This window comes from Diplotaxodon limnothrissa, linkage group LG13, assembly GCF_057381915.1.
Source record: "Diplotaxodon limnothrissa isolate DT_005_m linkage group LG13, D_limnothrissa_male_GT1.1, whole genome shotgun sequence".
NCBI lineage: Eukaryota > Metazoa > Chordata > Actinopteri > Cichliformes > Cichlidae > Diplotaxodon > Diplotaxodon limnothrissa.
In genome coordinates, this window is record NC_140608.1 from 17,770,434 (window position 1) to 17,794,166 (window position 23,733).

Genomic DNA, 23,733 nt, shown 5'->3' on the forward strand with positions numbered 1-23,733 from the left:
CAAAAAAAAAAAAAAAATCAGAGGCTCAAAAATAATTGTACAAAGTAACATAAACCTAAATACAAGGGACATTTTAATACTTTAATCATTTACTATTAATGACTGCCTCCCTTGAAATACTCTCCCAGGCCTTTACTGCAGCTGCTTTCAGTTGCTTCTTGTTTGTGGGTCTCTCAGTTTTGTCTTCAGTAACTGAGAAGCTGACTTGACCACTGAAGAATATCCCATTTCTTTGCCTTGAGAAACTCTCTCTGCTTGTGCAGTGTGCTTTGGGTCATTGTCCATCTGTACTGTGAAGCACTGTCTGATTGGCTGTGCAGCATTTGGTTGAATCTGAGCAGAGATCATGGCCCAGCACACTTAACAGTTCATTCTGCTACTTATATCAGCAGATACATCGTCAATAATCACCTCTGATCCAGACTCACTGACAGCCATACATTGTTATACAGCGATAAAATTGCCTCCACCATGTTTGACTGATAATGTAACATGATTTAAATCATAAGTCTCCCTCATTTGCACATACATTCATTTGGGTCTCATTTTTAAAATGACAGTGAAAAGCTATAAAATTAAGTTTCAACCATGCATTCAACCTGTGCATTAGTGTGAGTACTTAATTTGTCATTAAATAACAAGGAAATAGGCATCGCTTTGTCATTGAATCACTTGTCAGTCAACTGTCCAATTATTTTTGACCATCTCAAAATGGAGTACTGAAATTTCTGTAATTCTTAATCAGGAAATGCAAAAAAATAAAAAAAATAAAAGCCAAAAATTTTCTGGTCAACAACTGTCTTAGTCCAATAAATTATTTATCTAACTGTATATGTATGGCTAGTCTCACTTACATTCTTATGCTTATGAAAGTGGCTCCTTTTGCATACTCATGCAACAATGAATTACATATGAAGTAAACAAGATGATGGAGCAGACTACTTTCAAGAGTAAGTCACAGTATTAGACTATATATGATCAGAGATGGGCAGTAACTCGTTAGTTGTAATGCGTTTCTGTAATACGATTACTTTTTTCAAGTAACGAGCAAAGTAAGGGATTACTATTGCAAAAACGGTAATTAGATTACCGTTACTTTCCCGTAGGAATGCTGCGTTACTGCGTTACTAAGACCGTTATTTTAGGCAAACCTCCGCCTACCCCACTCCTGCTTTATAGGTGAAAATAGAGCAACAGGACCGCTAGTCTTTGACTTTATTTATTTTCTGCTGTGTTTTAATGGCATCTATTTGAAAGACTGAGTGTAAACACAAAATAATATTTTATTTTATGTGCTGGAATGTGCAGAAAATAGGTTTAAATGTTAAACAAATTTCTTCCAGTCAGAGAATGTTGCATATAATTAAATTTTTGCTTGATGCATAAAGTTAAAAGATTAAAACTAATAAAACAAGAGTTAAAAAGACACTTTTCCATTTGATTACACTTTGTAAGCTGGATTATGCAGAAAAAGTAGAATTGGGCTGAAAGATCCATCGCTTTATCACCTATTCAGGTTGTAAATCGTGTTTTTAAAAAGTAACTAAGTAACTAAGTAATTAATTACTTTTGAAAATAAGTCATCAGTAAGGTAACGGGATTACTTTTGGGGGGAAGTAATCAGTAATTAGTTACTGATTACTTTTTTCAAGTAACTTGACCAACACTGTATATGATGCTGATATATATAATACAGACATTTACTGTTTGATGCAATTGGAAATTTGTATGCATTTCTTTTCTATTTCCTTTCTGTATGAGCAGCCTTGTTTATACAGCAGCCTATGGTACTCATGAGTTTATAAGCATCCTTTCTGAAAGCTTTAGTGAAGATAGCATAGAGGAAGGGATTGGCACACGAATTGATGGGAAAAAAGAGGACCAACAGAATTTTGGAGTTGGTAACTGTGATGAGGGGAAACTTAAAAGCAGCAGAGATGGCAAAGAAGGAGATGGGTGCCATGCACAGAAAATCCGTGAAGATGAGTACCGCCATGCGCTGTGCGATCCTGGTGTCTGCACTTCTTCTGGGTAAGTCAGGGTTTTTTACAGCCAGGTAGATCAGCACATAGCAAACGCAAACAACGAGGAAGGCGCCCACATTGAGGAGCAGGATAATTATGACAAAAGCCTGAGCCAAAGGAGTCTCTATGTCCATGGGTAAGCACATGCTGACTTTGGTGTAGCTACTGACACCAATCAAGGGCAGTATCCCCATCCCCAGACAGATGAGCCAACCTACTGCCATTATGCCTGCAGCTTGCATAAGAACCAGGTGGCGCTCTACCTGCATAGCATTGGTGATGGTGTGCCAACGCTCCAGGATGATGGTAGAAAGTGTGTAAACTGACAGCTCCCCACCAAAAACTGACAGGAAGCCAGCAGCACTACAACCAGGTCCTGTCTGCCATTCAATGGCGTGCTGACTGTAGCTACCACGAGTACACAAGTCTACAGTAGCTATCATCAGAAGGTAGACCCCAATGCAAAGGTCTGCAAAAGCCAGGTGGCACATGAGGAAGCGAGGTACTGTCAGCTTGTTCCGGCTGCTGAAGAAGACCAGCAGCACTGTCAGATTACCTGTAATAGCCAATAAATTGATGAACCAAATAGCTACTCTGAGAAAACTGAAACCCGCGATGTCTTCACAGGGGTTGAAAGCATCTGCCTCAGGTGTGCAAACCAGAGTGAGGGTGGTCTGGCAGAGGTCCAGTTCTGGATAGTGGAAATTCACATCTTCATAGCTTTCATCTTCAGCAAGCAGGTCACCTTCCGAGAAGTACGGCACGCCCGTAAGTAGAGATGTGTCTGTTAACCCTCCGATTACAGGCTGAACCCTGCTTTTGAAGGAGATTTAAATGGAAAAAAAAAAGAAGATATTGTTTAAATAAAGAGCTCAGAATGAAGATATCTTAAAATAAGTGAAGTATGGTAAGTAAAGTAAACCAAGGGGCAAATCCATTTCAAACACACTTGTAAGTTGATTTCAATAAGGTGTAAAGTTTATTAGAGTAAAAATAAAAATGAGATTTAGGACAGGTAAATATTACTGAATCAAATTATTTACCTGCCGGCTGGATCTCTCTCAATACAGGCTGTAGAGCTGTTATTCCACACAGGATTAATTGGTAAGTCTCTGTAGAAAAGCAAGAACATAATAAAAAGTTATGTCACCATTACATGGCATATTTCAGGTGCAGATGTTTGTGAAACCTGTGATATATTGTGTAACGCAATTCAGCATTGCTTAATAAGCAAAGGATTCTGATTTTGATGGACTTAAATTTAGACTACTGCATGGAAATTCAAAGAGTCATGGGGTAGGGTTGAGCTTTGAGCATGCACAGTGTAAGTTACCTGTGAGTGTTCCAGTTCAGCAGTGCACAGCAGTGGCTGTTGTAGGTGAGATGAGCTTCTCGCAGACTCCACAGTCCCTGCAGAGGAGGCAGACTCTTCAAGGTGTAGGCGGACTGAGCAAACAACACTAGAACTGACTCCAGTCCCTGTGATGGCAGCTTTGTGAGAGCTGTGGCAGAAACATCCCTGTGAAAAAAATAACCGACATTAATACAGTGTGACAGAGTTTTTGTGTCCACTGTGCTGTTTTACACTGCCATTGTTCATCAGACTGTTACTGTTTCTCTCTGCTGAGCTGAAGTCCACAGTGTGTTCTTTGAAGATTACATGAAAATTATGAAGGACATAAAAGCAATTCGGGAGAGTAAGACCATGTCCAGACACAGAATACAGCCTGTGTCGAGTCTTAAAGTTTAACTGGTGTGTTTAGTAAGCATCTTCCTCCTTTTGCTTCCCTATTCTTCTTCCCCTATTTCTTCTTCTTTCCTTTCAGCTGCTCGCTTTAGGGGCCAAAACAGAAGATCATCTGCCTCCACCACACCCTTTCTCTAGTACCCTCCTCTGTCACACAAACTCTGCTTAAATGTCCTTCTTCACCATATCCACAAATCTTATTCTTCTTCTCCTGCCTGGGATCTCCATCTTCAGCATCCTTTGTCCAATATATTCACTGTCCCTCCTCTGCACATGTCCAGACTACTTCAGCATTACCTCTCTAACTTTCAGAGTAGCCATCTCCAAACTATACATCATGGTGCCATCACCATCTTCTGAACCTTCCCTTTCACTGTTGCTATCTTTCTGTCACATGTCCCAACCATGCCCTCTCCTGACAACCCACTCCACCATGCCTGCAAGTTCTTCTTCGCCTCTCTTGTGCTCTGTCCTCATGATGAGCCCAATATTTGATGTTTCAAAGATTCTACACCGGATACCCGCCCTGACGCAAACTTCTCATTTGTTGGCTCTAGGCTTGTTGAACACCCTACCCCCCACCCTGGCTGGGTTTCCTTTAGCTTTCCTCAATAAATCAAAATAAACTTAGCACAAAGTGACTTTTAGGAGTATACAAATAAAAACTTACAAGACTCCAGGGCCCGTGCCTCCTGTGAAAGCATCTTTATGGATCACTCTAAGGTTTCGATTATTTTTTAATACCCTAAACATAGCAGAACACAAGGAGCAAAACTTTAATGGTGCAAAAGAAGAATTTTAAACAGAAATTAGACATAATGTGGTAAAATGAAACAAATACAGCTTATCTATCTTTGTTCCGTTGAAGGCATGCTCGTGTATTTTTCTTATGCCATTGTTGTACAGGTTCCTGAAAATGTAAGAAACATTTGCATGTTCAAACTTTCTGGACTGCTATAATACAATTTCAAAATAAGTGAAAGTGTCCTATACATTGCAATACTCACATTGTAACATATTCCTTTGACATTCCAGTGAAAGCGTTTGTGGGTATTTCTAGAAGGAAGATGTTGTCGCATATATCCCTGCAAAAATAGTAATAAGTGTAATAATAAGTTGAAACTGGACTTGCAGTAACACTGAAGATTTCCTTTGTATTAGTCTCTATGAATATAACAAGAAATTTACTCACAAGACGATCTCAGATTCAAGTGAACTGATTGATGTGACATCAGGAAAAACTGCAATACCGGTATTTGAAATACTCCTGTAAATAAAAAGAGCAATGTGTCACTTTCATTTGACAAAGATGAAAAAAAAAGTTTGTTGCAAGTCAGACTGCACTGTAGGAATTTTTAAAAACTGACAAATGAATAAATAAATTTTAAGTTGTCTCACAAGTAGCGAAGTTTGGGGAGGTTGTTAAATGCTCCTCTGCCAATGTGCATGAGACTTCTTGTGTTCTGGATTGAGCTGCAAAGCAGTACAGAGCATACAGTCCATACCGGGGTGCACTACAGTAATCGTGACTTTAATGGACTGGGAGAATCACAGAAAAGACTTACATTTCAGAGAGGCTGAGGAGGTTGTTAAATGCTAATGTCTCAATGGTTTTCAGGGTTACGCTTTGAGTAATCTCTCTGTGTACAGCAGAAAATAAATAGTGAGATTCTTCTTAACATTTACGTCACACTGTCAGACTAATGTGCAGTATAAACACACTGCAACCATTTTTATGAGATTTGCCACAAAAAACAAAGCAGAGACACTGCAATAATTAGTTTATCTGATGCAAAACCCAAATCTTCTTATATTTGGAGCATGAATTTTCATCATATTGTTCCTCACTTAAGCAGTATCACAAGTGAGTCGGAATTTTTCAGCAAAAGAAATGTGATACGTACATCCTCTGGACTCCTTTTAAACCTTCAAAGGAATGGCTTGAAATTGTTTGCAAAGACAGATGATAAAGAAACCTGCGAAAGGAGGCATAAAAAGATTGGGGGGACAGTTTAATGATGTAATAGAGACGTAGTGACATCTTAAAATCATCTGAGGCTCTGTGACAAAAAGGTAAGTGTAGCCATGGCACAGGTTTTGTCATAGCAACTATTTAGTGTTCAATTAGAATGAAATTTTCCTAGGTTTTGTTTACAGCCTGTCTGGACACACTGTTTTGTTTTTTTTAGTTTTGTTTTTTATCTCTAACAGAAATGCACCATTTAGGTTGTTTGAGGCATTCATAATAACCATAGAGCAAGTTCTCTTCCCACCAGTGAGCAACATTTCCACATCTGCAACATATACATTATTCCCAGCTAACAGAAATGGTCTGTCAATATCATAAACAAATAGAAGTTGTAATTTGGTAGAACAGAAAGTTCCAGGAGCGAGTGTATAGAATTACTGGCAGCATTTGATAGACACACAAAGCTGCCAGCCTTGGTGTTCACAGACGTTAATCACAAGAGGGTCAAGGTGTTGTGTACTCTGTTACTGAAGAGGAGGTCAAGATTACCCACCTTCAAGGCTTTTGACAGTAAACTCAACAAGTGAGCTGTAATGTCCAGAAAAGCATACAAAAAGAGGTGTACTCACAATGTGTGAGAGCAACTTGACATTTGCTTCATCGGTAATTAAGCTGGACACATGCAGGGGACTGTGTTTTTAAAAAAAAGAAAAAAGGGTGTGATGTACTACTTAAATGAAATAAATACAGTCCATGCTTGGAAGCAGACGTTCTTCACTCTCCAGTAGGGATCGATCCAGATTTATCTCTCAATATTATGAAGACTTAGAGTGGTCTGAATGTAAAACATAAAAAGTTCTCACAGGAAGATGCACAAGAAAACAAGAACACAGCTGGCCTTTGTTTTATCTACCAGAAAACGCATGCACACAATACTACTGACAGAGCAGGTGTGTATGTTTGGATGGGGTTTTTTTTGTTCTTGATGTTTTTTAATGAAGCAGACTTTATCATACCACTGATGCTTAAATTAGAAACATACAAAGTGCTTCCATGGCTAAAGTTGAGGATAAAAGAAAACAAGAAAAAGATACTGCCACTTGGTGAAACTAGATGCAGTGTTGGAATAATGTTTGTATGTTAAGACTGATTTGGAATACATTCAGAGTGCAGAGATTGCTTCCAAAAATGTTTTTATGCCAGAGTACTGGTAATGGTTGTTGAATGATCAAAGGTTACACCTGAGACCCCCCCCCCCCCCCCCCCCCCCCCCCCCCCCAAGTGTACAATAAATACTGGAACCAAAATCCGTTTTAAATGGGTGCTCAATATTAAGGCCACTTACAACAGGTTAAAAAATGTGATGAAGCGTGATTTGATCACTGTTAACTCTACAAACAGCACAGCAGAGCTAAACAAGAAAGACGTTTCAGTGCGGATCTTAGCCCCGTGCATAAATACGCGCAGAATAATAATGGCAATTGCTTAATCACACGAATTAGCTGCCTTAAAAAAAAAAAAAAAAAGATCCACCCTGTAAACGCATTATTCCACATGTTGCCAACTTACAATCTTCTATCCCTGTGGTCCATCACTGGAGCTGCCCCTTGTTTTATATTGTTGCACCTGATTGCATTGGAGAAACATCGGCAGATCCTCGGGCACACGAAATTCCTGCATCCATGGAACAATGAGACGAACAGGAGCAGGGATACTGACGGCGATGTCCACATCGTTGGTGCTTTCTGGAAAACTTCGCAGAAGCTGAGATGTCGACTGAATGTCCCTTCATCAACAAGAAGTTGCTTCCCTTTAATCGCGCTTTGAATCTCAATCACCTGACCTCCAGCTTCCTATCAAGTGGCTCTTGTGTCGCAAAGAGATTTTTTATAAGCATCCGAAAAGGAAAGTGACACGTGATCGCAAAGTTGAGCCCTGTAATTTTTTTTTCTTTTTATGATGACGATTCATTATTAGGTCTATTCTAAGTAAGGTTAATGTAGACATGATTGCGTATTAAAGCACCCCAAAACAGAGCGCAGACGTTTTTAACAACTGGATACATTATTACCGGATTTATACGTTTTCTATGAGCACATCTGCTTGTAAACACAATCATCTGGATCCCCAGTTAGACTTGCAGCAGTGACCTTGGTTAAAAGAACATACGTAGATCATTGTGACGGTGTATCGTTTAAGATGTAGGCTAAACTGGCGTAATGAGAAAGTATCTGAAAGTAAACCGCAAACATCCAAGAGACAATAACCTTTGATGTTCAATTATCTTCCTCCCCTGGCAATGGTTTTGCTGTGATTGGATGCTTTCAGAGCCACTTTTCCCTCACTGTTGAGTTTGCTAACCCTTGTGTCTGTAATTGGAGTGTATTTTAGGATAGTTAAAATGAAGATTTCGTTTGGCATGCACATAAAGATCCAAAGTCGATGACTGTGTCCCTCGGAAGAACAGTGTGACCCATAGTCAGAAGCCTCCCATAACTGTATCTCGTTTGGCGCCCGTTATAGGGCTGTTGCTGATAAAGGCAAGGCAACATTGTGTAGCCTTGAAACACAACCTGTTTTAAGTCGTTATACTGAAAGAGTATATTCAGTATATATTAAATTAGAAACATGGTAATGATCTAGATGGCTGTTTGAAAACTGAGCATAACAACAAGGTATTTGAAACTCCACTTGTTCAAACAAAATTTTTGATGGAGACATATCTGCGAAAAGCGTAGGATTTAATTAAAAATCAGTGTATTTTTTAAAAGTTTCCTTACTTAACTGCTCAATCAGTGAAACGTGTCGGATGATCTTTCTTTTGGGCATGGTTGAACTAATGCTAAAGTTATTGATGGACTTAATTCCAAGCACTCTTTCCACAAGATAAACCAGTGCGACGACCAAAGAGGATCCGTTGCTTCTCTGCTGGGAAGACAGTGCCAGGTTGTTGTTTGTTTTATTTAATTGTATTTTTTGCACTGTCGTAATATCTCTACTGGGTGGCGACAAAGCAACATTATTGAGAAAAACAGTAAGAGCGCATTTTCTCAGGGAACAGACCAGAAATCCTTCGCTAATACTGGATATATTTATGTGACTGTAAATCTGTGTTTCTCGTGTTGGTTTTAAAACAAAATAATTAAACAGGATCAGAAATGTCCTTGAGGTATTACTAACCAATCAGCTACGGAGAGGCAACAGTAGCAATTCAAAGGAAGTGGCGTTAAGGAAGTCGCCTTTGAGCTGATCTGGGGTCAGTGATAGAAATGCCAGCCCCGGAAATGGTAGCAAATTGACTGCAATTAAACCGACCCCAAGTCAGTACGTACAAAGGGCAGTACACAGGAAGTCAAACTTATAACAGCTGCGATAACAGTTGTGGGTATAAACCACATAGGTTACAGTCTGAAAAAGAGGCCACTTTTTTTCTGGCCAGTTCGCCAGCTAGCTCGTAGCGATGGACAAGCTTCGTCGTGTGCTAAGCGGTCGAGAAGACAACGAGGAACTGGGTCTCACTGCACAGGTAGGAACTGCTTGACAGGCTACGCTGCTAATGCTAACGGACTGTCAAGAGAACGGATAACATTCAAACGCCTAATAATAAAGCATCGCTTTCGCTGCCTGTTTAAAATTCTGAGCTAATGTTAAGATACCGTTGTCTGCATGCGATTTTATATTCACTGAGTTAGCGGCTTGTAGCAGTTAATAATGAAAAAATGCTATTTTGTGTTAGCTCCGGTTAACTAGCGTCCTCTGGCCGTTTAAAGCCAGCTGTCTTGACTTTCTGTTAGCACTTAACTTTACTGAGTCATGTGTATTTATTTGTACCTCTTTTTCACGCGTTCACGATAAGGAGGAAATAAGGTAAGGTAATGCTTTCGAAGTCAGTTTATTGGTGTTTTGTATTCTACACTTTTTTCCTGCTTTTGTTTTTTATTCTTTGCAGATTCTACTTCAGTTATGTTCTGTATTTCTTAACATATGCTAGCATAATCCCCGTTTGTGGTGTGGCCGCTGTATGATTGATTAGCAGGAAGCCCGTGGGCTTTTTCTGCAGGTCACTGGGTCTGTCTTGTGACATCCTCCCATTGTTCTCACCAGGTCCTTGATGCCAGCACTCTCAGCTACAGCACCAGGGTGAAATGGTTTGTCATCTGCTTTGCTGGAGGCATCCTGTGTTCAATACTTGTGAGTGTATTTGTCAGGCAAAATTGATGTTTTTGTGTCCTTTTTGCCTTCATACTGACCAAAGGAATGTGGAGAAGGCTTTTTTTTTTTCCTCCACTGCCGCCAAAGCGATTTCCTCTGTTACTCCAGCAGATCAGTACGATCAACTCCTACTGTCACTTATACTTAAGTAACCCACATCGGGTACATAAATCTTACTTATCAGTTTGTAGCCTTGCAGAAGAGAAGGCACTGTCAACTGTTGCTGTCAACAGTTTGAAGCCACTGCCATTTTTCGCACCCATTGTAAAATGCAGGTTTTGTTTATAGGTGGTAACATTCACAGTTACCACAATCGTTGTAGAAAATCTAGTGCCATGAAAACTCGTAATATTTAAGTCTTTAAATGCCCTTTTTTCAAAAAAAAAATTTTTTTCTGGCTGCTCACACACTGCTAGCCATCACCGTGTTTGCAGCAATAACTAAAATACACATTTACAAACCTATTGCTGCTTGTCTGATTACATAAATATCACTAAATGCAGCAGTGTCTTTCCAGAATGAATATCTATCCAGATTTTTTTTTCTTTTTCCCAGAATCTTAGCTGCTTCATCTTATTAGAAGCTTCTTACAGCTGCTCCCTTATTCACATTTGATTACCTTCCTGACGCAGCCCCAAAAAGGGGATTTGTATCTCCTCCTGATCTTAAATGTGTTAGTCTTATGTGTGAACCACCACACTGTAGAGCCACCGACTATTTTATCTTATTAAAATTATTAATCATAACTTTAGATAAGGCTGAAACCCTCACAACTTATCAAAAGAAATATATTAGTGTTTTATAATCTCTTCCTATGGCTAAACATAAGCTCTGTTTACAATTGGACTGCAGCCAGGGGTGTTTCCAGGATGTTTTTTTTTTTTTTTTTTTTTTTTAATTGGGCTTCACAGGGGAGACCGAGAATGCAGCGGTGGCAATAGGGGGGCACAGGAGATTAGAATGTTTAGTCGGAAATATTTAATGAGAATCGTGTATAGAAAAAGTATTTAGACTGTTTGCTTAAGTAAAAGATTAAAGTAATGTAATAATTCATATGATGTTCAACCAAATATATTTAAAGTACTCGGGGGGGTGGGGGGGGGGGAATGACACTTTTTAGAATTATTTACATGATATTATTCGATTTATGATTTATGTATTGAAGCGTATATCTTTCTAATGAATACACTTGTTGATTATTTTAATTATGTATTAGTTGGTAGACTGGTACTATATAATAGTGTAATTAATCTGCAAAATAATAAATAACTGAAGCTTTAAAATGGATAGTCTGGCATAAGAATAGTAATAATCACATTCAGAATTTAGTAGAGTAAAAGCAGAAAACGGCGTAGTACTAGTAAAAGTAATTAAGTAAATATTTCAGCAGCACTAGTGCCACCCATGGCCCCTTTTAGACACGCCCCTGACTGCAGCACTGGTCCAGTAGTACTAAAGTCTATTATAATCCAAACCAACCTTATGGGCTTCTAACAGTAGGGGGAGACAAACGTTTTTCAGTACAACCACAGGACAGCCACTTCTGCTCTTTTTCTTTTTTTTTTTTCTCTTTTTTTCAGCAGGATTTTTAACCGGGTTATTAACAGTTAACCCTTTAACCTGGTTAAGTTCTAGGTCTCACTTAGTAGCTATTATATCTGTTTATTTTTGCCCCCTACCCCTTGCTGAAAAATGATGATATGAATTTGTGTAGCTGAATTATTTTTTTTCTTTTTTAATCTCTTTACCAGGGCACAGCACTGCTGTTCCTTCCAAGTGGCTTGAAGCTCTTTGCAGTCTTTTACACACTAGGGAATATTGCAGCTCTTGCCAGGTAAGTCCAGTTTAATTTTAAGTGTTACTGGTATTGTACTGTATTATCATCAGCATTTTGTCATCAGTATGACACACTGCAAGAAAGCAACAAAAAAAAAAAGTCATCTTAAAGGTTATATTGTCACTCATGGCTGGAGTATCTTGTCACAGTCATAATTCTTTAAGGTAGGTGTGTGTGTGTGTGTGTAGGTGTGTGTGTGTGTGTGTGTGTGTGTGTAACATTGTCCTTGTGTTCATTCATAACCTGCTGCTCTGTGTTTGCAACACTGTGCCTGAAGAACTATGAGATGTTTTCAGCTCATAATGAATGACATTGTTACATATTGTCAGTATGAGTTATACAGTTTGATGCAACAAAGCAAGTAATCTAATCTTGGTGAAAGCATTGTCATTTATTAAAGTTGTCACACCTGTGCAGCTCTGATAGCCATTTTTAGGTTTTCAAAATCTGAACCCAAGGATGAACTGAATAAATCTTTTGTGCTGTTGAGTATGTAAGAACGCACTTTGTACAACTTTTAGTGTTTGAAACTCAAAGACCTCTAAAGTCTTTGAGTTTCACCATCATCAGTCATAAATACAGATTTGTAGACACATTTTATTACAGCAAACTTGCGCTGTGCTTTCAGACCTCTTATCAAATTTGTACCCATTTTATTTGAATTCTATTTCTTCAGTTAATATTTACTCTCAATCCTTGAAACACTACAGAGTTTGCTGCTGAGAGTATACAAACTAAAACTATTGGGAGCAGGTCATTGGTGTGGGGCTGCCTTGTTTTTACTGATTCTTTTACCAGCATCATATTTGAAGTATAATGTAGATTCTCTGCTGATATTGTAAACGTATAAGTAGACCAGTTTAAACTTTCAATGCTTTAGTTATCAGTTTAGGAGTGAAAACCAGTACAGAAAATGTACTCAGCCATAAAATAATTGACTGGAGTTAGAATGTTTATTTTACTGCTCTGTATGCTAAATCACCAGATTAATGATTTTCTACAGCATTCATCTTTCATATTTTACTGGTGTTTACATAGATGTTCTTTATAGATTGTTAATCACCTAAAGTCTCTAGAGTGGGTGGCATTTTCTCTCGCAGAAGATTCTTAAGATCTGTGAAACACCCCTTTTAGATTGGTCAGATCCTGCCAACATCACTCCTTTCATGTGAACATGCAGGGGAAACCCTGGGTTAATTTAGTGAGTTGGAGAACTAGCTTCTTTTGACCACTTATCCTGAACGCCAATGTTAGGGTAAATGAATCCAGATAACCTGGTTATGTTGCACTCACCCAGGAATCTGTGAGTCCTTACTGACACTGTTATAATTATTCCTTATTTTGAGGCCATGAATATTATTCTTCTAACTGTTAAATTAAAAAAAACTGCGGTGAAAAGCTGGAATGCATAGGAGCTGTCAGCGGAGGTCTGCAAAAGAGCTGCATCAAAGTGTTGTGCAGTTACGTAGGCAAGGTGTACATCAGGTTCTGACATAAGTTAATTCGTAGAGCTTCAGAGGGGTTTGCAGTTTACATCCTACCTACAGGATAGGATTCCCACACAGACAAGCAGGGGCAGCATAGCTGTGTGTCTCCTCTAGAGTCTTTTTTTTTTTTTTTTTTTTTTAAATAGGAGGATGTGAGTAAATGAGCTCCTTCTTTGTATAGGAGCAAACAGCTGTTTTCTTTCCTGTCACAGGGAACCAAACTTGCAAAGTGTGGTTAAAACTTTAGTTTTACTTATTCGGTACCAGTTTATAAATGGATCATCTTGGGGACCTTCACATAGTTAAGTCAAGACTTTCCAGTAGAGAGAAATCTAAACTAACCCCCTTCTTAAAAATCACCAGCAATGTAGGCGAAAAAAACTCAATATAAAGTTCAAGATTAGAAATGTATCTTTATAGATGTCACCAGATCTACAACATTTAGATTTGTATTTGTAGGTGAACTAAGGTCTAAATCTTACAGTAATGTCTTTGACTTCTTTTGACAGACACTGAACGCTTGATTTGGTGATTGTTATCAGACTGTACAGTCTCTGTTTTCAGGTATTAAATATCCAGAAGGTTAGATGCATCAAGAAACTAGGTCACCTTCTTCATAGCTCAGGTTAACAGTCCAGTGCAAAAGAGTATCATATTATTTTACAGAGCTTAACCTACTTTATAAAAACGGTATGCTGCTGGTTTCTTCTTGACGGCCACAGGTATGAAAACAGGAGGCACTATGTGCTGTGTTTTAATGACAAAAGAACACAATTATGTAAGACAACAAAAGCTCAATTTAGCTTAAACTCTGATTTCAAATGTCTATTCAGTGATCTGCCAAAATCTTAACACCTAATGTGTTAAAATTACGTGATCAGTTTTACAGTCAGCGACACACTCTTTTAGGTGCCAGATCTTTTTCCCAGCATGTGCGCCAATCATTAGTGTCTTTGACACTCTGAGGAGAGAAAAAAAAGCCTCCCTCTCAACAGACCAGCAGAGAGAGCCTGCGTCAGCCCACATTACTCTTGTGTCTCATCTAACAGATGTGACGCTCCACGGACTCCCTCTGCCCACTCAGCTCAGCTGAGCCCAAAGCTGCGTGCCTCGTCAGTGGGGAAAGCCTTTGTCTTGTTAAATTCACTGACGTAACACATGCATCATGTAGGAGGTCTTAAGTGTTGGGAATGAAACATTTAAACTGTAATTATTGCCACATGTAGTCCAAATTTGATTTTGTTGGTCACGTTTTTCAGATGTTACTCATACTGTGCTGTATGCGGTCAGTGTATTACTCATGTTGTGGGGAACCAGTTTGTTTACAAAAGGGATCTGTCCCATTCTTGTGAATTTAGTTTGGGACTTCCCTGAGATTGTGGGGGGGGGGTTGTTTTGTTTTTTTAACCCTTCAGTATTTATACATTTGTTTGTTTTGTCAACTTTTTCTATCAACGTTTTAGGCTTGGACGGTTACATGTACTGCTTTTCCACTGCAGACACATCTCTGCCCATTTACTCTTTTCAGTGAGCAGCTGCCCATCAGTTAACAACTACAGTTGTTACTACCAAAGCCTCATAACCCCCAAAATGCAATTCAAGATGGCTGTGAAAGCAACTACATATTTATTGTATTCAGCCTCTGCTGCACTGCAGAAAATCACTGGGGAGGGGAAATGACTACTTAATGCTATGAAGGCAAATTATAATTATAATAATGATTCATAATTCGAGAGTATCTGTGGAGCATGGCCACCTGATGGGCAGTTATCTGGTTTACGTTTTGTAGTCCACTTGTTGGCAAAGTTCCATTGGCCAATTACTTATCAGCAAGCCTCAGTGAATGCAGGTATACAGTGCTTAAGGACCACACTTACATAATCAAAACAATCAGCTATCATGTGACATGAGCTATCAGTTTTTACTCATCTGTAGTTGTAATTGTTGACCAAACTGGAAGTCTTAAAGTAGAGTGGTTAAACTGGAAGTCCTGATAAACTGACGCTGCCTTTGGAGGCAAATGCAGATGAGCCAGTGTGACTGTTGCAGTGGAAGGCTTGAAACTGAGCTTTTTGTTTGTTTTCTTAGCTTAAACTTCTATATTGTTCAAAAGTGATGCGTTGAGGGTGTGAAGTTTTTCCTCTGCTTGTTTGACAACCACAGCTATAACAGACCTGTTTACTGAGCTTAATCCATCTACTTTTTTTATTGTTCTCCCAAAGCACCTGCTTCCTAATGGGACCACTAAAACAGCTGAAGCGCATGTTTGAACCAACACGACTGATAGCAACCATTGTTGTGCTGGTAAATACTGTGTTTTACTATTTTGACTTAGATTATGCAAGGCACTGCACTTCCACTTACAGTAGTTGGTGGTTTATGAGTAACCTTTGGAGATCCCTAAAAAAGACATCCACCTTGGTCCCTAATGGACATAAATGTCCATTCCCCAAAAAGTGCAATAAAAATATTATATATTAATATTTTTTTCCACTTTAAATTGGTCAGTCTTTTAAAACTACTTCTCCCTGAAATATTCATATAAAGTTTTAATTATATTTTCGTTGTTTTAACCCTTTAAATCCCAGTTTTACTTCATGAGCGCCCTGTTTTTTTAGCCCCCAAAAACAAAAAAACTCAATATTTAAAAAAAATAACATTTGAAGTAATATTTGATTGTTATTATAATTAGGCCTTTAGATGGACTAAAGATTGGCACCAAGAGTCATTTCGATCGCCTTTTATTTTTTTTCCAGGAGCGCATTTCATAAAATGCACACTATCGACCACGCCCAAAAAGTGCAATAAAAATATTAAATATTAATTTTTTTTTTCACTTTAAATTGGTCAGTCTTTTAAAACTACTTCTCCCTGAAATATTCATGTCAAGTTTTAATTACATTTCGCGGATTTTAACCCTTTATATCCCGGTTTCGTCACATGAGCGCACTGCTTTTTTTGCCCCAAAAACATAAAACATAAAATATTTTCCAAAAAAAACATTTGAAGTAATATTTTATTGTTATTATAATTAGGCCTTTAGATGGACAAAAGATTGGCACGAACATTAATTTCGATCCGGTTTTAATTTTTTTTCCAGAAGCCAAAAATGTCCCCAGGCGGCGCTGCTGCTCCTGCTCCCCCGGGGAGGAGTGCCTCTGCCGCGGGTGTGTTTCGCGCAGCGCCGGAGCATATGGTTCGGTTCCCGTGTCTGCAGCACACACTTCCGCTACCACGTGAAAACAAATACGTCATTTCCTGTTGATTAAAAAAAAAAATCAAACGAACCTAAGGGTAGAAAATGGTCCGGAACGAGCAGCGGGCCAAGCTGCTGCTGTACGCGGGAAATTAGTCTGCCTTTTCCGGGTATCTGTCTCGAGCAGGCCGCTGGAGAACATACACAAACATGTGTATGTTCCAGCAGGCGTCACATGTGGAGCAAGGGCGCCACCCGGTGGACAAATAAAAAAATTACAACTCTAAGGCCTGTAGTCCAAAACGAAACCTAAGCTAGAAACCTGACGATCGATTTGACCGTAATTTTTCTGGCGTGAAAAATAGCGTTTATAATGGGTTTCAATGTGGACATTTTTGTCCAAAGGGACTAAGGTGGATGGATTGCTGTAACTTAGCCATTTTAGGCTGATTTAATGAATTGACACCACAATTAAAAAAAATAAGTAAAAAAAACATTCTTTGACAAATTTGGCTTTAATCCACTCAACACAGTGAAGATGGTTTAAAACTAAAAATGAAAAAGACAATAAATGTCCTTAGGAACCTCCAAGGGGTAACGTAACTTAACAACACATTTCACCTTGACAGTGTGGATGTTTTCTTGAGTAACATTTAAATGTTTTGGGGGTTTTGTTTGTTTTTTACGTTGTTTTTCTGATAGGTTGAAAATAAATAGAGAGAAATTAAAACTGAACTTTGTACAAGCAAGCAAAAAGTTTATGCAAGCTGATCTCTCCTTTCTTCTTACAGCTCTGCCTGGTCTTAACGCTTTGTTCAGTGTTTTGGGTAAGTATGTTTCAATACAAACAAATCAGTTTGCAGTTATTAATTTAAAGTAGTGTTATTAAAATTGTTTTTTTTATTGACTTTACAGTGGGGTAAAAAGGGACTGGCCATAATCTTCTGTATTCTGCAGTTTCTGGCAATGACGTGGTAAGGATGACTTAGTAGTCTAAACCATTTCAGTACAGTTTGTTCATTATTCACACCTACAGTGATCAGCCTCAGACCACTGACACTTGCAATGAATAACTCATTAACATCCAACAGTTTGCTTAGAAACCCTAGCTCTTATTTTATGTTATACTTATGTTGAAATCGCAACATAAGTTTATTTTATAGTATTTGTAGATACATCTGTAAGTGAGCCACATATTTGGCTAAAAGTGTAAAGGCGAATACACTTAATTTTAGCCAAGCTATACTGGATTTTATTGTTCAGGGCAAAATGATAGCAAGCACAATCCAAGTATATTGATTAAATTGGTTTACCCTAGTTTGCCAGAGCAGACAGTGACATCTGTTTGAAATGCAGGTTACAATTAAAGGTGTTGTAATAAGACTGATGGGCAAGAGGCCATGCCTGATTGTAGGTCAGCGTATGTTTGCCCTGTAAAGAAGAAGGCAGGATCGTGTAGTGCTATTTAGCTGTGGGGTTTGGGCAGACAGGCATGGATTGTTTACACACAACACGAAGTGGCTGCCAGCTCTCTGTGGAGTCATTACTATAATGAAAACTACATGTGAACAGTCCAGGGAGAATACATGGCACCTATTAGTCCTTAATTAGTTATCTGTTCTTATGCTAAGTGTGTAACACAAAGAGCTAAACAACCCATCTTTCACTTATAAGTTATAGTGTTTTAAAAACTGTGACTTTATAATGTCTATTTACAACGTCCACAATTTCTTTTGTCATTTAACTGCATGTCCTTTACTCAAATGTTTTAAAGCAGTTTTTTTTTTCTTCTTCTTTTTAGTTCCTTTTTACATTTAAAATCTTCATAAGTCATGAATCTTTTTCGTCTGAGGGTAATGTTATTTTTACTAGAGCATTTTATAATATTTGGCCTTTTTAGTTTGCAGAGCTTAAAAGAAGTTTTCAGTAATTTTGCAAACGGATGAATTGCTTAAGTTTTTTAGCCTGTTGTTAAATTGACTTAAATGTATATCAAGCTTACAAGCTATTTGAGCTTTTATTTGACATCCACACAGTCAGTGGAATTAAGCTTAACCTTAGTCGTGAATGAATGATATGGATTAGCCTGTCAGTAATTTGTACGTTCACTTATTTGAACATATTTGCACAGCAGTAACAAAAGACAGTGTGTGTGACTGCATGGAAAAACAAGCCAGTAGGAACTATGGAGGAAGGGAATAGCCTGTGTCAGCCTTACAATCACACTGCTTTTACACCTACATGTCGTACATTCATTTCCGCTCTGCCTGCGTTCTCAAAGGCATCACCATGGAAACCACAAGTCACACATCCAGAACTCCTTCTTAACAGACTGGGGGCATAGTGCACTCCCACGCAGCCACTCAGACGTCTGTGCGAAGGTGGTTCCGTAATAAGACGTCGCCACTGACCCGCACAGATGGGGTCAAAGTCCAGTCCTTGGGCTGAATTCTGTGAAATGACCATATGATCCTCAACCACAACTGACTGTCACAAGCTCAGGATAGTTACAATGGTTTTGTTATTAAACATCCTTCTTTGCTCTAACTAAATTAAGATAGTCAGAAGATTCACGTGTAAAAGTGTGTTACACTGCTTGTTATATTTGTTACAGCTCTGCTTAAGACAGATGGGGATTCTTGTCGTTATGCTTGTCGGTATGCTCATGTTTGCGCTCTAGTTGATTATTTAACAGTGTCAGTGCATTCCTCACATATTTAAAATACATCACTGGTTTCATCAGGAATCTATTAAGCTGAACCTTAGCCGTGATCATTTCCTGGATAGGGTTCTGTGTTTGTTTCAGAAGTGTGCCTGCTACCTTTCTGTCCACAATTATTTGTACAAAGATTACAGTATGTCCAATTAATGTACAATTACATTTTGTTAATCACTGCTAAGTGATATTTTTTGTTTTGTTTTTTTTGTCTGTCCCATTTGGTTCTTTTGCAATCAGAATTGTTGTCTAAAGGCAAAGAAAGATGCCCAACGGATTTACTTTACCAAATGGACCATCCCAGCCTTGCCTTATTGGTCTATTTGATTCACCTTTGCTTTGATTGTTTATTTTATTTTCATTTGCTGAACACGGCACAGACTTGACTGGGGAAAAGAAAAGAGAGAAAGAAAGGGGGAAAGGAAAAGAGCGGGGAAGAGGGACTGTGATAAAACTGCTAAGTGATATAAAAGAACCTTTGTCATAAGCATTATCGTATCAGATTTCAGTTCCTGGAAAGATTTAAAAAGGAATTTACAGGACAACTAGTTCAACGTATTTTGTTGTAGTGGCCTTAAATAATAAAATAAATGTAAACATTGAATCAAATTTAAAATGAGTTAAGGGACACATTCATTCATTCTTCATCAGTAGGTGAATACTAATGCAAAGGACTTTAAATACAGGTAATCTGCTTAAACTGGTACATGACATGCACAGTTCATTCGTAATTAGTATCTTCTTCTACAATCAATATCTGTCCTAAAAATATCCCACCATCACCAGTATTTTCCCTCATCCTTTTGTGTGTTTCTTCTCTTTCAGGTATAGCATCTCTTATATTCCATTTGCCAGGTAAGATGACAGGATTATACTTTGCAAGCTTTGCCTTGATATATGGATATGTGCTCGTACTCTCTGGCGTGCATGACCCTTCAATGAAAACATGTTTTGTTTTTTTTGTTTTTTATTTACGTCTTTCTCTTGTTTGCGTCCACCATATGGCTCTAATCCCCCAGTACGATCAGTGTAGGCTCTTGGTGTCAAACAAATGGCAGCCTGTTGTTTTCACACCCTCCATGCTTTAGTGCTGTGACATCATTGCTAAATCCATAATATCAAAATTAAGTAGCTTTTTTTTTTTTTTTTCTAAATGAAATAATGCTCTTTGAATCTGATTTGCCAAAAATATTTTCCTTAATGTAGCTTTTACGTTGCATATAATGAGCTTGTGTTAAGCTTTACAGGGTTAAGGCACAATGCAAATTTTTGATTAGATCTGGCTAAGCTGTGCTGCATCAAAGACAAAAAGCCTGCAGTGTCATAAGTCGTTGTCACAGGTGTCTTAATGTTTTGCAGCTTTTCTGTAAAAGCAAAAAAATTCTCCACTGTACCAAAAGTGTTCACTTTGGTGCCATATGCTGTACCACCTCAGTGCTTTACCTCCAGGCCAGGCATGAGGTGTGATGTTGTTTTGTCAGTTCAGATGTAAGTTGGGTTATAGCTCATTTGGTCCAGAGCCCCCATGCAGCCCCCACCCACTAAGTATCTTGTGTGTTTGGGCGACCCTATAATCCATCCTGACAGCTGAGGGACGTCCTTTTAACAACCTCAAGCTCCCCCTCCCCCAGCCCAAAAGCTAACAACAAAACGAGGCCTAGACAAAGACCTTTTCCCATGTCACTCCCCAAAAAACAAATTCCTGTAGAGGAATGCAAATTTTATGGCCGGGCTTTGTTTCTTTTTTGGGCTTGATACTAAAATGCTGCCAATCAGCTGCTTCTTTGTTACTGCTGCGTTTCTTATGTTATTTGTCAACACATTTGTGTTCTGTCTCCTTAAGCCTCTTACTTTAATCCATTTTTCATTTAATTCAGACTTGATTGCTTCGGCCTCTGTTGTTTTAAGTTGTTTCTGCATATTTTGATCTCACGATTTTATGGGGTGACACAATGCTATAGTACTTCCCATCCCTGTCTGTGTTCCAACAGTCTCCGATACCTGGCTGGCTACTGCCATAACACATGGCCAGTGGACTTGATCCTTTAATGTATTTTACCTTGTTTCCTATTTATATCCCCTCACACATGCAGAGAGAGATACTAAAACCTGCTGCCTGTGCACGTCCCACACCACTTTAAGGCTGCTTTTGGCTCAGACATCTAATCAGAAATTGGGGAAAGCCCTTGAGACTGATAATTTATTTATGCAGTGGAAATGACAATAAGCTTTAAGTGATATATTTTTAAAAACACAGAGGTTGGTTTGTTTGTTTTTTAGGGGTTTTTTTTAAGTTTTTTTTTTTTTTTTTTGATAAAAACCAAAGCATTTAAGGAAGCAACCCTTCTCTCCAGCGGCCTCCCCTCCTCCCTGTCAGACTGCTCATGATCCCCCTTGTTCTTTTAACCTTGACTGGTTTCGCACCTCCTCCTTCCAATTTCGAACGTGTCTGCAGGCAAAGTCTGCATAGCAACCACTGATGGCAAGAACAAACTGTGTGAAGCGAAATAGAGTAGGCAACGATCTGTGGTCGCCATGGTGATGGATTGCATTGCATCATCCTTCAACTTGGTGTACCTGGGGAAAAAAAGAAAAGGAAGACCCCCATCATTCTGAGCATGTGGTCCCTCCCCGCCAAAACACGCTCACTTATTCATGATGAGCCCCACCCAGATCATCGTAAAAATGGACTCATTGTTGCTTTTAATTTTGTACGCATGGCAGAATTTTGTCTTTGCTATATTTAGTTTTTCCTTTCATTTCTTAATTGCCTTTTTTCTGTTTCTCTCTTTTATTTGTTTTGACAGGGATGCTGTGATCAAGTGCTTCACGACCTGTCTGAGTTAGGACTCCAAAGTCTACAGTTTCCTATCAAGACTGGTCCTAATATGCAAACTGCGAACAAGAGGCTTTGTAAAATATACATGATTCTGTATATACATTATATTTCCAAATTTTTATTATGGCTTTCATACTGTGAAGTCTTGCTTTTTAAGTGTAGCTAAAGGTCTATAACTATCACCAGATAATAGGTATCAGTCTTTTGCTTTTGACATGAGTAATGGGTGCCTTTAATGGTTAATATATTTAAAAATATTCCTGAATTTTCTGAGTGTATTTATGCCATTTAAGTGCAGAAACTGATGTTGAGTCTGGTATGTGGTCAAATACAACAAAAGTGCCTTCTGATTATATGCAGCAGGAAGAAACCAGTTCAAATTTAAGTCGGGTTCTATATTTGCATTTTGAGCAGTATACAAATTAATTGTCATCTGGCTTCCTACATGCAAACGTTGTCAGAGCATTATCTCTCTCTCTCTCTCTGTGTGCGTGTGCGTGCGTGTGCGTGCGTGTGTGCGTGTGTGTGTGTGTGTGTGCGCGCAAAGAGGCTCTGAGATGCTATTCCATGTTGCTGTTTTCCCCTTGGCAATTGTGTCACTGCTTCACTGATAATGCCTGAAATATGATTTTTTTTTTCTTTTTTTTTTTTTCTACAGCTAAACAGAATTTAAAAAGCACTCAATCTTCAGTGCATCATGTGAAATCATGTTAAAAATGCTTCTCCTTTTTAGGTTGATTTCCTGCCAGATGTAGCAGTGACCCAGTTAATTACGCTTTTCTGAGCATTGTGATTTTTTTTTTACGTGACCTAATAACCCAATATAGCTGGCATCATGTTCCCCTATACCGCTTCAGCGTGATGGTGTAGCCTTTGAGGATGTGGTTGTCATGACAACCTCCTCCAGAACACTCATAACCTTTTCCTACCCCCATTTGTGGTGCAGATGTTCACATCCTACTAACAAAGGTCTTTCTGCTTTTTAGAGCTCCTTGGGCCAGCAGTCTTGATCCCTTTGCATTTTTTTGCATTTAAACTAAAATGTGTTTTTCTACGTAATAAGAGCACAGCTCAAGTTGTTTTTTTTTTTTGTTTTTTTTTTTTGTTTTTTTTTTTTTTCTTAATTGCTTTATCAGATTAAATAATTTCTTTTCTTGCTACGCTTATGGGTTTTGTTTTGTTTTTTTTGGGGGGGGGGGGGGGGGGTAGACACTTGTATTTTTGTTGGATTACCATGGGCGAAATCTCCCCTCAGTACTTATTGTTATCGGACTTGGCAGAGACGCAGCAAATCCCTCTCGAAGTAATCTTGGGGGGGATAAAATAATTCTTTGAAATGAGTTTGTCGTCTTTGTTTTTTCTGATTGGTTTTCCATAGCAGCCATTTTTGGATTACACCAAAGTTTGAAGATGAATGGGAAGAACCCTGACCCCAGCAATCTGTTAGCGTCCCAACTGTTTCCCCTTCAGTACATTTAATCTGTTGTTATGTCAGAGAGAACGGCGATCATGCCTCGGCGAGCACTGAAATTAAACAAGTCTGTGTGTCTTCTTTAGCTTAATGATCTAAGTCTTCTTGCAGAGATGAATAAATAACTTGGCCTGTGTTGTGGTGGGAGTTGCTGTCCCAGTTATTGATTCTAAGTGTCTGAAGACTGTTAATTTTCAAAAAGCATTAAACACACATGCATTTTAGATGTAGTTTT

General features: G+C 38.6%; 2 protein-coding genes across 2 annotated transcripts; one reads left to right on the top strand and one right to left on the bottom strand.

Moving 5' to 3' along the window:
- Positions 1–1,741: 1,741 nt before the first annotated feature.
- lhcgr (luteinizing hormone/choriogonadotropin receptor) lies at positions 1,742–7,473 on the bottom strand. The gene is made up of 11 exons (XM_085369409.1): positions 7,310–7,473; positions 5,676–5,747; positions 5,337–5,411; positions 5,170–5,244; positions 4,964–5,038; positions 4,779–4,856; positions 4,613–4,681; positions 4,442–4,516; positions 3,358–3,543; positions 3,068–3,136; positions 1,742–2,840 (listed from the first exon to the last, which is right to left on the bottom strand). The coding sequence occupies exons 1-11, from the start codon at positions 7,471–7,473 to the stop codon at positions 1,742–1,744; spliced, it is 2,037 nt and encodes a 678-aa protein (XP_085225535.1).
- Positions 7,474–9,081: 1,608 nt separating this feature from the next.
- Positions 9,082–22,541, top strand: sft2d1 (SFT2 domain containing 1). The gene is made up of 8 exons (XM_085369410.1): positions 9,082–9,266; positions 9,845–9,931; positions 11,704–11,786; positions 15,499–15,580; positions 17,264–17,299; positions 17,388–17,446; positions 20,014–20,043; positions 21,996–22,541. The coding sequence occupies exons 1-8, from the start codon at positions 9,201–9,203 to the stop codon at positions 22,033–22,035; spliced, it is 483 nt and encodes a 160-aa protein (XP_085225536.1). The 5' UTR covers positions 9,082–9,200; the 3' UTR covers positions 22,036–22,541.
- The last annotated feature ends 1,192 nt before the right edge of the window (positions 22,542–23,733 follow it).

Coding starts and splice junctions, on each gene's coding strand:
- lhcgr (XM_085369409.1), bottom strand. CDS start 7,473: ATGTGGACATCGCCGTCAGTATCCCTGCTCCTGTTCGTCTCATTGTTC. Junction 5,748..7,309: donor GACCACAGGGATAGAAGATT/GTAAGTTGGCAA, acceptor CTCCTTTCGCAG/GTTTCTTTATCATCTGTCTT. Junction 5,245..5,336: donor CTCCTCAGCCTCTCTGAAAT/GTAAGTCTTTTC, acceptor ACTGCTTTGCAG/CTCAATCCAGAACACAAGAA.
- sft2d1 (XM_085369410.1), top strand. CDS start 9,201: ATGGACAAGCTTCGTCGTGTGCTAAGCGGTCGAGAAGACAACGAGGAA. Junction 9,932..11,703: donor GCATCCTGTGTTCAATACTT/GTGAGTGTATTT, acceptor TCTCTTTACCAG/GGCACAGCACTGCTGTTCCT. Junction 11,787..15,498: donor AATATTGCAGCTCTTGCCAG/GTAAGTCCAGTT, acceptor GTTCTCCCAAAG/CACCTGCTTCCTAATGGGAC.